Consider the following 12,411-nt stretch of genomic DNA (forward strand, 5'->3'; position numbering starts at 1 on the left):
CATGCATGCTCAGATGCCTTTTTACAACTTTGTTATTTTGCCTCAAAATAAATTTAGCCTCACGCTAATGTTCATTTCTGAACATCAAACACTGTGGTCTCCTCATTTAGAATTCTTCAATTTTTTTAAACCAGATGTCTCAAGAATTTATGAATCGATCATGTTTAGTATGAATATGAATCGTAAAGTCCCTCGTGCATTAAAGAATGTTGAAAAATAAATAAACTGTGCAGAAATAAACACTCAGTTCACTATATGAAGGCAATGTCATTTATGTTAGTAATAACTGATCTAATTATGTAATAGTACTGATTTACTCCTATTCTGATGTAGCACTGTTTAGTTATTTAACTTTAACCCAATGTTTATTAGTGTAACATTGCATAAGGAAACAAGCAAAGGAAACAGATGGAAATATCAAGCTGTCGGAAGCAATAATAATAAAAATAGACAAATGAACAGAATGACTCATCATTTTTATAGCTGTGTTTACCTGTGTGTGTGGTTGTGTTAAATATGCGTCTCTTTATGGCTGAGAGGCGTCCTGTGAAGCGCAGTTCAGCCTGGCTCTGGATTCTGGAGTCATGTTGTAACTTGGTTCCTCTGTCTGTCCTTCAGGCCTCATCTGATAGATATGAGTAAAGTTTACAGACAGACCAACCTGGAGAATCTGGAGCAGGCCTTCTGCGTGGCGGAGCGGGACCTGGGCGTCACCCGTCTGCTGGATCCAGAAGGTAACAGGAGATCAATTATTCATGAATCATCTGTTTATGCTGTTAATGCTGGATTTGTATGGAGTTCCATACAAAAAAGTTAGGAGCTAGTTTGGTTTTATATCCAGAACTAACCCTAAAGCTCTCTTACATTCTGTATCAGTAAGGTGAGATAAACGAACACAGATCAATTTATAAACTGAATAAAGAATAAAATTACATCGCTGTTCGCTTAAATGAGCTGCTGGTGTATCTTCACAGCGTCAACGTGGCGCACTGTTAAGATACCAACGCTCCAAAGTCAGAGCACACCTGGCTCCTAAAGGGAATGACAACTTGCACACTGATTGAAATATTTTACATTGCGTAGTGCATTTTGAGCTGCGCAAAATGTACTTTTCCTGTCGTTATGATAGCAAAGACACAAAGATATGTCTTCTGGGTTAATTAGAAATTTGCCATGCAGTAGTGTTGCAGTATTGTTGCATGAAGCTCAGACGTTTCAGCTGTATTATAAAGTCAGTTTTCAGTTCCAGTAGTTTTTGTTGTTTAGTCGTTTGCACTGTGAGGCTGTTATTAATGCAGGCTGGTGATTGGTTCTCCTGTTTTGTGTGCAGATGTTGATGTTCCTCACCCTGATGAGAAGTCTATCATTACATACGTCTCCTCCCTGTATGACGTCATGCCCAGAGTTCCTGATGTTCAGGGCGGTGTTCAGGCCAATGTGAGATACTCAAATACTCACACTCAAATTATTAAGTATTTTCAGGTGATTATAAAAAGTAATCTACTGAATTTGTTTGGCTATAATCTCTTTTTGGTGTTGTGGATCAGGAGCTGGAGCTGCGCTGGCAGGAGTATTATGAGTTGGTCACTATGCTGCTGCAGTGGATCAGACACCACGTCATCGTGTTTGAGGAGAAGAAGTTCCCCACCAGCTATGAGGAGATAGAGGTTAGTTAGTGTTCATATGAAATTTACTGACATGTAATTGAGGAAAATGAGAAATGACTGAAATAACAATAAAAAAGATGCAGAGCTTTCAGACCTCAAATAATGCAAAGAAAACAAGTTTATATTCATAAAGTTTTAAGAGTTCAGAAATCAATATTTGGTGGAATAACCCTGATTGTTTTTTAATCACAGTTTTTTTTCATTTATCTTGGCATCATGTTCTCCTCCACCAGTCTTACACACTGCTTTTGGATAACTTTATGCTGCTTTACTCCTGGTGGGAAAAATTCAAGCAGTTCAGTTTGGTGGTTTGATGGTTTGTGATCATCCATCTTCCTCTTGATTATATTCCAGAGGTTTTTAATTTGGTAAAATCAAATAAACTCATCATTTTTAGCGATCTCTTATTTTTTTCCAGAGTTTATATATATTTTTTATAGTTTAGATCATGCCTACTGCTACCCCACTAAAGACTTCTAATGAGAATGTTTAACTGATATTGTTTAATGTGTGTTTTTTAATTCCTGTTTTATTTCAGGTCCTCTGGCGACAGTTTTTAAAATTTAAGGAGACAGAGCTGCCAGCAAAGGAGGCGGATAAAAATCGCTCCAAACACATTTATAAAGCTTTCGAGGTAAGAGATGAATCTCTGGGAACAGCCAGGACAAGTTTCTTTAAATAACCCTTTTTTTATTCCTCTTTTAAAACTAAGACTGTGAAATGCTTTGGTGGCTTAACTCTACTGAAACATGTAAATATTAGAGGCTGGGGATTAAACATCAACTATAAATGTATTCAGTCGTTATGTGAGATAATCTGATAATCTGATTTGTTGTATAGAAGAGGAAGAAAGTGTGCTATTATGTTGAGTTATACTCAGTAGTCTAAAAGTTTTCTTTTTTGTATTTTGGATTATTCAGTAACTACATTAAAACTGTATGGCCTGTTTTTCATTTAAAAGTAAAATAAAAATAAAGTAAAAAAATATATACGATTGATAATATATTAATATTATAATAATATATTGAAAATATATATATATATTTTTTTTTTACGCTTTTTGACGGATTTTGCTCTAATTCCCCTTTTTTTATTCCTGGACAGGGGGCAGTACAGGCTGGTCAGATTAAAGTGCCCCCCGGTTATCACCCGCTCGATGTGGAGAAGGAGTGGGGGCGTCTACACGTGGCCATACTGGAGCGAGAGCGGCTGCTCAGGACAGAGTTCGAACGGTGAGACTGAGGTTCAACATTTACAGAACAAAACTTAAAAATAATAAAAAAAAAAAAAACATAAAAATAAAAATAATAACTTACAGCCTCAGTTCCAGTGAAGGTGGGATGATGGGTAAAATATAAATAAAAACAGAATATGATGATTTCTAAATCATTTTTAACATATATTTAACTGAATTCACTACACTACCTGTGGATATTTTTACTTTTTTGTACTTTTTCTTGTACAGTATGTCTCTATTATATCCTCAGAGATCATGCACGGTATACTTTTTTTACACAGGCTTTGTTTTATAAATCAAATTATCCATATTTCAAATGTTTTTTCAAGGCTGTTTGGTAAATTAGACTTGGTGGGCCGTCATTTTTTGAAGGACCAGCCCTTTGTCACAAGACCGGGTCTTCTTCTCTAAGAAAGGAGGCAGTGTAGTGGTCAGATAGAGAGAGAGAGAGAGAGATACGCAGTGGATTTCTCTAAAGCCGATCTGTGAAGGCTCAGACATGGCGTTTGTGAACTACACCCACGGACTGGAGTTCCTGCTTGTCCAGAAGAGGGCGTGAGTTACAGCGCATTAATCTGATATATTACTGGGGGCGTGTCTGTGGGAGCGATGCTGGATTTAAATCCCTTAAAATTAAGACTGTAGAACTAAGACTAAGACTTGTAAATATGTAAATATTTGAGGCTGGGGATTAAATATCAACTATAAATGTATTCAGTCGTTATCTGAGATTGATTTGTTTTATGGTAGAGGGAGAAAGTGTGCTATTATATGGAGTTACTAGTGTACTATATACGCTTTTCTTTTTTTTTGGATTAGTCAGTAACTAAATTAAAACTTTATGGCCTTATTTTTTTTCTCAAAAGAATAAACTAAAAACATGTATGTTTGACGATATTTGTTCTAAAATATATTGTCTTTTTTTCTTGACATTTTTACAGATTTTCTTATTTTCAAATATTCTAATACTTACTTGTTTTGTAATGTTTGCTGGTCTTGTTCAAATGAAATTTAGACTAATTTTATCAATATAATACATTTGTATAGACTATATAGACTAATTTTATCCATTTAATTTTGATAGTTTCACTAATTTGGTTGCAATGGTAACTTTTTTAAAACTATGATTGCTATTTTTTTTTCCTGATATTGAAATAATGACACTCTTTGCCAGTTATTTAGACTAAACAATGACTTCATCCTTTAAAAACATGAATATCTCCATCCTTTGGATATGTCTGTAATCGGTACAGTGGATTAATGTCCATGGTGTGTGTGTGTGTGTGTGTGTGTGCAGGTTGGAGAGGCTGCAGAGGATCGTCAGTAAGGTTCAGATGGAGTCAGGTGTGTGTGAGGAGCAGCTTAACCAGGTGGAGTCGCTGCTGCAGACGGTGAGGAAATACATACACTTAATAACACACTTATACAACAATATACCTGCTGCATATGATTTATATATATATATATATATATATATATATACAGCTCTGGAAAAAAATGAAGAGATCACTTCAGTTTCTGAATCAGTTTCTCTGATTTTGCTATTTATAGGTTTATGTTTGAGTAAAATGAACATTGTTGTTTTATTCTATAAACTACAGACAACATTTCTCCCAAATTACAAATAAAAATGTTCTCATTTAGAGCATTTATTTACAGAAAATGAGAAATTTGAAATAACAAAAAAAAATGCAGAGCTTTCAGACCTCAAATAATGCAAAGAAAACAAAAAAATCATATTCATAAAGTTCAGAAATAATCAATATTTGGTGGAATAACCCTGGTGGTTTTTAATTACAGTTTTTTTTTCATGCATCTTGACATCATGTTCTCCTCCACCAGTCTTACACACTGCTTTTGGATAACTTTATGCTGCTTTACTCCTGGTGCAGAAATTCAAGCAGTTCAGTTTGGTTTGAGGGCTTGTGAGACTAGTAGACAATATTTTGTAGGTAACTAAATTAAAGATTAAGTGTCCTGATACTTTATTGAGTGTAACTGTAGTGATGATTAGATTATTGGTGTGTAACAGGACGTGCGGGCGCTGGGATCAGGGAAGCCGGTTCAGCACGCAGCGGAGATCGAGGCGGATCTGGACAAGGCCGAGAACATGATCCGCTTCCTGTTTAATGATGTGCAGCAGCTGAAGGATGGGCGCCACCTGCAGGCAGAACAGATGTACAGGAGGTGAGTACAGTTTAAGCAGGAGGAAAAAATGTATACAACTTTTCTAACAACAGAGCTGATTCTACATCAAACGCATTATAATATATAATATTATCATAAATGTCTGGCTAGAGCCCCATGGCCACCAAGTGCATCTGCTTTAAAGCATTAAATTATTATATTTCTTTAATGATGCTAAAATAAAGGGAAAAGCCTAATTTTGACTAGACTAATTTTATCAATATAATATAATAATCATTCTACTATAAAATGGATAGGTCTTGGATAACTGATGTATTATTTTTATTTACTAATTTGGTTAAAATGGTAAAGTTTTTTGAGATTTTGACTGCTATTTGTTATGCTAATTTGTCTGGCATTTTGGCTTTGCAACAAATAAATTATTTGAGATATTGACTGCAAATTTTTCTGTGATGCAGAACAAAAAGATGCAGAACTGCTTTCAGATCTCAAATAATGCAAAGAAAACAAGTTCATATTCATAAAGTTTTAAGAGTTCAGAAATAATCAATATTTGGTGGATTAAATATGGTTTTTAATCACAGTTTTTTTTCATGCATCTTGGCATCATGTTCTCCTCCACCAGTCTTACACACTGCTTTTGGATAACTTTATGCTGCTTTACTCCTGGTGTAAAAATTCAAGCAGTTCAGTTTGGTGGTTTGATGGCTTGTGATCATCCATCTTCCTCTTGATTATATTTTTAATAGTTTTAATAAGAAGTTTGATTAAACTATCCATCTTTAGCTCTTTATGTTGGATGATTAGTCCTGATTAATCAGAAGGTGTATCTGGATGGTTTTGAGTGTGTAAAACGTGCTGTACTGAAGTAGTGATCTGATCTGATGGTGATCCTCAGGGTGTACCGTCTGCACGAGCGTCTGGTGAACCTGCGCAGTGAGTATAACCTCCGGCTGAAGTCCGGAGTCACCATCACCCAGGTCCCGGTGACCCAGATCTCCATGAGTCAGACCCTGCAGCAGTCCCCGCAGCGCGTCCGCCCCGAGCTGGACGAGGTCACGCTCAGATACATCCAGGACCTCCTGGGCTGGGTGGACGAGAACCAGCGGCGCATCGACGGAGCGACCTGGGGCTCGGACCTGCCCTCCGTCGAGTCCCAGCTGGGGAGCCACCGCGGCCTTCACCAGTCCATCGAGGACTTCAGATCCAAAATCGACCGCGCCCGAGCAGACGAGGTAAAACACAGACTTCTCTCACTCTTTATTCTCTGTAGTTCATACTGGATTATTGTGGTGAACCTTCGTAATTTAATTAATGTTATAATTTTTTATTTGTAATTTATTCTTTCAGAATCAGTTAACGCCCGTCAGTAAAGGAGCGTACAGAGAGTACCTGGGGAAGCTGGACCTGCAGTACGGAAAACTGCTGGTAAGCACTGAGCTGGAAACTCAGAATATAATAAAGTTATATAGAGTTATAGTTATTTAACACACAAATAATACCAGCAACATCCACCTGCACAGCTACACATACCTCCTGAAAGTAATGGGGATATCTCATGAGGTGGGGATGAGTTAAGAAGTTGGGGAAGAGTTGAGGAGGTGGGAAAGAGTTGAGAAGGTGGGGAAGAGTTCAGTTGAGTTAAGGAGATAGGAAAGAGTTGAGTTAAGGAGTTTTGTGGATGAGTTGAGTTTAGGAGATGGGGAAGAGTTGAGGAGGTGGGAATGAGTTCAGTTGAGTTGAGGATGTGCGGAAGAGTTGAGTTGAGGAGTTTGGTATGAGTTGAGGACTTAGGGAAGAGTTGAGTTAAGGAGTTTTGTGGATGAGTTGAGTTTAGGAGATGGGGAAGAGTTGAGGGGTGGGAATGAGTTCAGTTGAGTTGAGGAGGTGGGGAAGAGTTGAGTTGAGGAGTTTGGGATGAGTTTAGGACTTAGGGAAGAGTTGAGTTAAGGAGTTTTGTGGATGAGTTGAGTTTAGGAGATGGGGAAGAGTTGAGGAGGTGGGAATGAGTTCAGTTGAGTTGAGGAGGTGGGGAACAGTTGAGTTGAGTTGAGGATGTGGGAAAGAGTTGAGTTGAGGAGTTTGGGATGAGTTGAGGACTTAGGGAAGAGTTGAGTTAAGGAGGTAGGAAAGAGTTGAGTTGAGGAGTTTGGGATGAGTTGAGGACTTAGGGAAGAGTTGAGTTAAGGAGGTGGGGAACAGTTGAGTTGAGTTGAGGAGGTGGGAAAGAGTTGAGAAGGTGGGGAAGAGTTCAGTTGAGTTAAGGAGATAGGAAAGAGTTGAGTTAAGGAGTTTTGTGGATGAGTTGAGTTTAGGAGATGGGGAAGAGTTGAGGGGTGGGAATGAGTTCAGTTGAGTTGAGGAGGTGGGGAACAGTTGAGTTGAGTTGAGGATGTGGGAAAGAGTTGAGTTGAGGAGTTTGGGATGAGTTGAGGACTTAGGGAAGAGTTGAGTTAAGGAGGTAGGAAAGAGTTGAGTTGAGGAATTTGGGATGAGTTGAGTTAAGGAGATGGAGAAGTGTTGTTTCTGCTCTATTCCAACTTTTTAAAGTATCAATTTTTACAACATATATTCTTCTTCTTTTTCTTCTTCTTCTTCTTCTTTTTCTTCTTCTTCTTCTTCTTCTTCTTCTTTTTCTTCTTCTTCTTCTTCTTCTTCTTCTTTTTTTCCTCAGAACTCCTCAAAAGCTCGGCTGCGATATCTCACCCAGCTGCATGCGTTCGTCGTCGCCGCTACTAAAGAGCTGATGTGGCTGAATGAGAAGGAGGAGGAGGAGGTGAACTACGACTGGAGCGACCGAAACACCAACATGACGGCTAAGAAGGATAATTACTCAGTACGACCAGTTCCACTGCTACTCTCTCTTTACTAGAATATTGATGTAGTTTTTAATAATATTGATGTTATCATGTTTTAAGATCATTTAATTAAAAGTTTTATACAGAGTCCATCATTGAGGAGATTAGGATCTCCTGTAAATAACAATATCTGGCTGTATCAACAATGTGTGACTGTCTCCTATACATCCTTTATAATATTTAGAAAAATAAAGGTTTAACCTAGCAAAATAAATAAATAAATAAAATAAATAGACGAGTTTTAACAGGATCGTGTTTACAGGGTTTGATGCGAGAACTGGAACAGCGGGAGAAGAAAATGAACAGTGTTCAGGCCACCGGAGACAAACTGCTGAAGGAAGGACATCCAGCCAAGAGCACTGTGGAGGCAAGTAACAGAGAATTCACTACAATTTAGAAACTATTTAACTCATTAAACTAATAATTTAAACATTAATATACCAATAGAATCACCCTTGATCCAATTATATGATCATTTTTATGCATTTTGCATTACTGCACTATACCACTTGTTATTTATGTATGTAAGTTTTAGATACATCTTTGGATATAAATAAGAGAGCACTTCAGTTTCTGAATCAGTTTCTCTGATTTAGCTATTTATAGGTTTATGTTTGAGTAAAATGAACATTGTTGTTTTATTCTATAAACTACAGACAACATTTCTCCCAAATTCCAAATAAAAATATTCTCATTTAGAGCATTTATTTACAGAAAATGAGAAATGGATGAAAAAAACAAACAAAAAAAGGTGCAGAGCTTTCATACCTCAAATAATGCAAAGAAAACAAGTTCATATTTATATCATGTTCTCCTCCACCAGTCTTACACACTGCTTTTGGATAACGTTCAAAAATTCAAGCAGTTCAGTTTGGTGGTTTGATGGTTTGTGATCATCCATCTTCCTCTTGATTATATTCCAGAGGTTTTTAATTTGATCAAATTAAAGAAACTCATCATTTTTAAGTGCTTTCTTATTTTTTCTAGAGCTGTATAATCTTCAAAAAAAAAATGAATGAAATTGTGATTGATTAATGAAACAAATCAAAAATGTTAATACTTCCTCTCTGCAGGCGTTCATGGCGGCTCTGCAGACTCAGTGGAGCTGGATCCTGCAGCTCTGCTGCTGCATCGAGACCCATCTGAAGGAGAACACCGCCTACTTCCAGGTCTGTTAAACACTGGAAGAGCTGATTCACATTCATAAGAGTTTATTATTTATAATAATTTCTGCACCGTGCAAATGAAGATCCTTCTACACGCTCAGCGTTTCTCTCTCTAACAGTTCTTCTCAGATGTGAAAGAGGCAGAGGAGAGGATGAGGAAGATGCAGGAATCCATGAAGAAGAAGTACGTGTGTGATCGCTCCATCACTGTCACTCGTCTGGAAGACCTTCTGCAGGATGCTGTGGTGAGAACAGCTTTCAGGAACATATCATTTAGCAAGTTAGTGAACTCTAAATAGTAGTAGTAGTGCATGAAAAAAAAACCCTGGTTTTTAATCACAGTTTTTTTTTTATGCATCTTGGCATCATGTTCTCCTCCACCAGTCTTACACACTGCTTTTGGATAACTTTATGCTGCTTTACTCCTGGTGTAAAAATTCAAGCAGTTCAGTTTGGTGGTTTGATGGTTTGTGATCATCCATCTTCCTCTTGATTATATTCCAGAGGTTTTCAATTAGGTGAAATCAAAGAAACTCATCATTTTTAAGTACGACTAATTGCACTAATTTTAATAAAACTTGCAGTTGGGTGATTGATCTCAAAGCATTAATGATGTCCTTAAAATGATATGATTCAGAAGGTATATTATGATAAGGAAAATGATCACAATACGATACGGCGGTATTGAGTGGGTTGGGTAATTGACCTTGTAAATTTGGGAGAAAATGGGATAGAAAATAATAATAATAATAATAGTAATAATAATAATAATAGTAATAATAATAAATGATATTTTCAACCTCCATTTTTGTTTATATATTTGGCTTTGTGTCTATATTAAAACCTTTGGGCTTAAGCTGGGTTTTTGAAAATTTATTCTTTTGCACCCTTTGGTAAAGTATAAAATATTACGGGATCTATTAAATCACAAAAGTCCATTAACTAGTTGAGATATGCCACTGTGAAAAAAATATTTCAAAAATTTTGTATATACATATATATTTATGCTCTTTGATTTGATTGCTTCTTCTTCATTTTTATATCAAATCAGTTTTCAATTTATGCAGTTTATGTTGTTTTAATCCTTTTTTGCTGTTCTGTTTGACCCACAGGATGAGAAAGAGCAGCTCACTGAGTTTAAGACTCACCTGGACGGCCTGAACAGAAGAGCAAAGACCATCATCCAGCTGAAGCCGAGAAACCCAGCCACGCCCGTCAAAGGCAAACTACCTGTTCAGGCTGTGTGTGACTTCAAACAGATGGAGGTATGAAGGAAAACTGATATTGTTGCAACATATAGGGCCCTATTTTATCAATCTATAGTGCAACGGTCAATTGCAGATCATGCAGCTTGATTTAGGGGCGTGTCGGTGTGTCTTTAGTTTAATGAGGTCGCCAAAAAAACATGCCTTGTGCAGCTCAAAATGTGCAAAATGCATGAACTAAGAAAACAGCAATGTTTATTTTATTCTTTATTCTGTTTATTGTTGAGTTAAAAGCTCCTGCATGGATAAGATGCAGTAGAATTGGGCGGCTGGCTGTTGACTGTTGTCAGGGTTTTGATCGGTCAGTGGCGCACATGTATTTCCCGCTGCCAAGATAAAAACACGCCAGGAATTTACCTCACTTCAAGACCACCACACCCACCCATCAGCATAAATATATTCCTAAACTCGTAAATTTTTGGCCCATGTTACGCATAAAAGGGTTAAAAACATTTGAATCATATATATTTTATTATTTGCATCAATTTAAATATTAGTGATTTTATATTAGGTTTTATAGTAGGTGTGATATAGTGTGAAATGTGATGTCTGTTATTTATTTGGTGTCATTTCTTGAAATATGGTTTAATATTCCTTTAATAAAACTGAGTTGTTTTTTTGTTTTCTCTAGATAACAGTGCACAGGGGAGATGAGTGTGCGTTACTGAATAACTCCCAGCCCTTTAAATGGAAAGTGAGGAGCACCAGTGGGAGTGAAGCCACAGTTCCCTCTATCTGCTTCATCGTACCACCAACCAACAAAGAGGCTGTGGAGAGCACGTCCGGGTAAAGAACTGTTATTAATCACATTGAGATATTTCGGTTTTTATTACTTAGTTATTTTATACTAACATGGCAAAAGACTATACAGAAACCTATTGGAACCATGGTATGCTCATGGTGTTCCCGCAGGTCCTTAAAAAGTCTTAAAATGTCTTAAATTAAAATCTTGATAATTATGGTCTTAAATTGTCTTAAATTTACTGTAAATTTGCTGTAGGTATTACATTTTTAGGTGGTGCATTTAATGGCAGTGGGAAATCACATACTGACATTAGCGGCTAGTTACTGAGGAGAGAATTAAGGTTAGCGGAGAGCTAGCTAACATTAGCAATGAGCTAGCTAACAATACTGGGGAGAGAACTAAGGTTAGCGGAGAGCTAGCTAACATTAGCAATGAGCTAGCTAACAATACTGGGGAGAGAACTAAGGTTAGCGGAGAGCTAGCTAACATTAGCAATGAGCTAGCTAACAACACTGGGGAGAGAACTAAGGTTAGCGGAGAGCTAGCTAACATTAGCAATGAGCTAGCTAACAACACTGGGGAGAGAACTAAGGTTAGCGGAGAGCTAGCTAACATTAGAGGTGGCAAACATGTTCTGCAACACAATGGGACAAAATTGAAAAGGAAAATTGATAACAAATGTGAAAAGTTAAGTTGTAATTTTAATACAATAAATTATTTTTTACTTTACGAACTACGAGAGAACTACGTAAATGTCGAGGCTGTGTTCCAATAACCTGTTGTGTGTTTTATCCGTTAGTTTGGACTCCAGTCTGCAGAAGTTGATGATTCTCTGGCAGAAGCTGCACGTGGACATGAAGAGTCTGCTGTCCTGGCAGTATCTGATGAGAGACATCCAGTTCATCAACTCCTGGAACTTCTTCATGGTATGAATGCTTTCTATCAATTCAATTCAATTCAATTCAAGGTGCTTTATTGGCATGACAAATAGTGCTACATTTGCGTTGCCAAAGCCAAAGAGTTACACAGTTTTTACAGTAAAGTGAACTGATTAAGAGATTAACAATAGAACAGATTCCACTTGTTTAAACAATGCAAAAACACAATAATAATCAATAAGTGTAAGTAATTAACTATTAACAAAATCAACAAAATTAACAAATTGTGTGTGTGTTCAATTTAAAGTTGCTTTATTAGCATGACAAATATTCACATTTGTGTTTCCAAAGCTGTGATCAACATTTTCCTAACAAAATAGAACATAAGAGAACTGCACAGGTAAATGTGAACACAAGTTTAAGTAAATAATTAAATTAATTATTATA

General features: G+C 36.9%; 1 protein-coding gene across 25 annotated transcripts in view; it reads left to right on the forward strand.

Annotated features, from left to right (window-relative positions):
• Nucleotides 1–12,411, forward strand: part of pleca (plectin a) — a 153,953-nt gene that overhangs the window by 118,153 nt on the left and 23,389 nt on the right. For all 25 annotated transcript variants that reach the window (XM_049476029.1, XM_049476031.1, XM_049476032.1 and 22 more), the window contains 16 exons: nt 619–734; nt 1,331–1,437; nt 1,548–1,667; nt 2,206–2,301; nt 2,772–2,899; nt 4,202–4,295; nt 4,937–5,091; nt 5,951–6,287; nt 6,403–6,480; nt 7,727–7,888; nt 8,173–8,277; nt 8,984–9,079; nt 9,196–9,321; nt 10,189–10,341; nt 10,973–11,127; nt 11,886–12,012. In XM_049476029.1, the coding sequence (XP_049331986.1) occupies nt 619–734; nt 1,331–1,437; nt 1,548–1,667; nt 2,206–2,301; nt 2,772–2,899; nt 4,202–4,295; nt 4,937–5,091; nt 5,951–6,287; nt 6,403–6,480; nt 7,727–7,888; nt 8,173–8,277; nt 8,984–9,079; nt 9,196–9,321; nt 10,189–10,341; nt 10,973–11,127; nt 11,886–12,012 (2,155 nt within the window). The remainder of the gene's footprint in view (nt 1–618; nt 735–1,330; nt 1,438–1,547; nt 1,668–2,205; nt 2,302–2,771; nt 2,900–4,201; nt 4,296–4,936; nt 5,092–5,950; nt 6,288–6,402; nt 6,481–7,726; nt 7,889–8,172; nt 8,278–8,983; nt 9,080–9,195; nt 9,322–10,188; nt 10,342–10,972; nt 11,128–11,885; nt 12,013–12,411) is intronic.

This window comes from Astyanax mexicanus, chromosome 3, assembly GCF_023375975.1.
Source record: "Astyanax mexicanus isolate ESR-SI-001 chromosome 3, AstMex3_surface, whole genome shotgun sequence".
NCBI lineage: Eukaryota > Metazoa > Chordata > Actinopteri > Characiformes > Acestrorhamphidae > Astyanax > Astyanax mexicanus.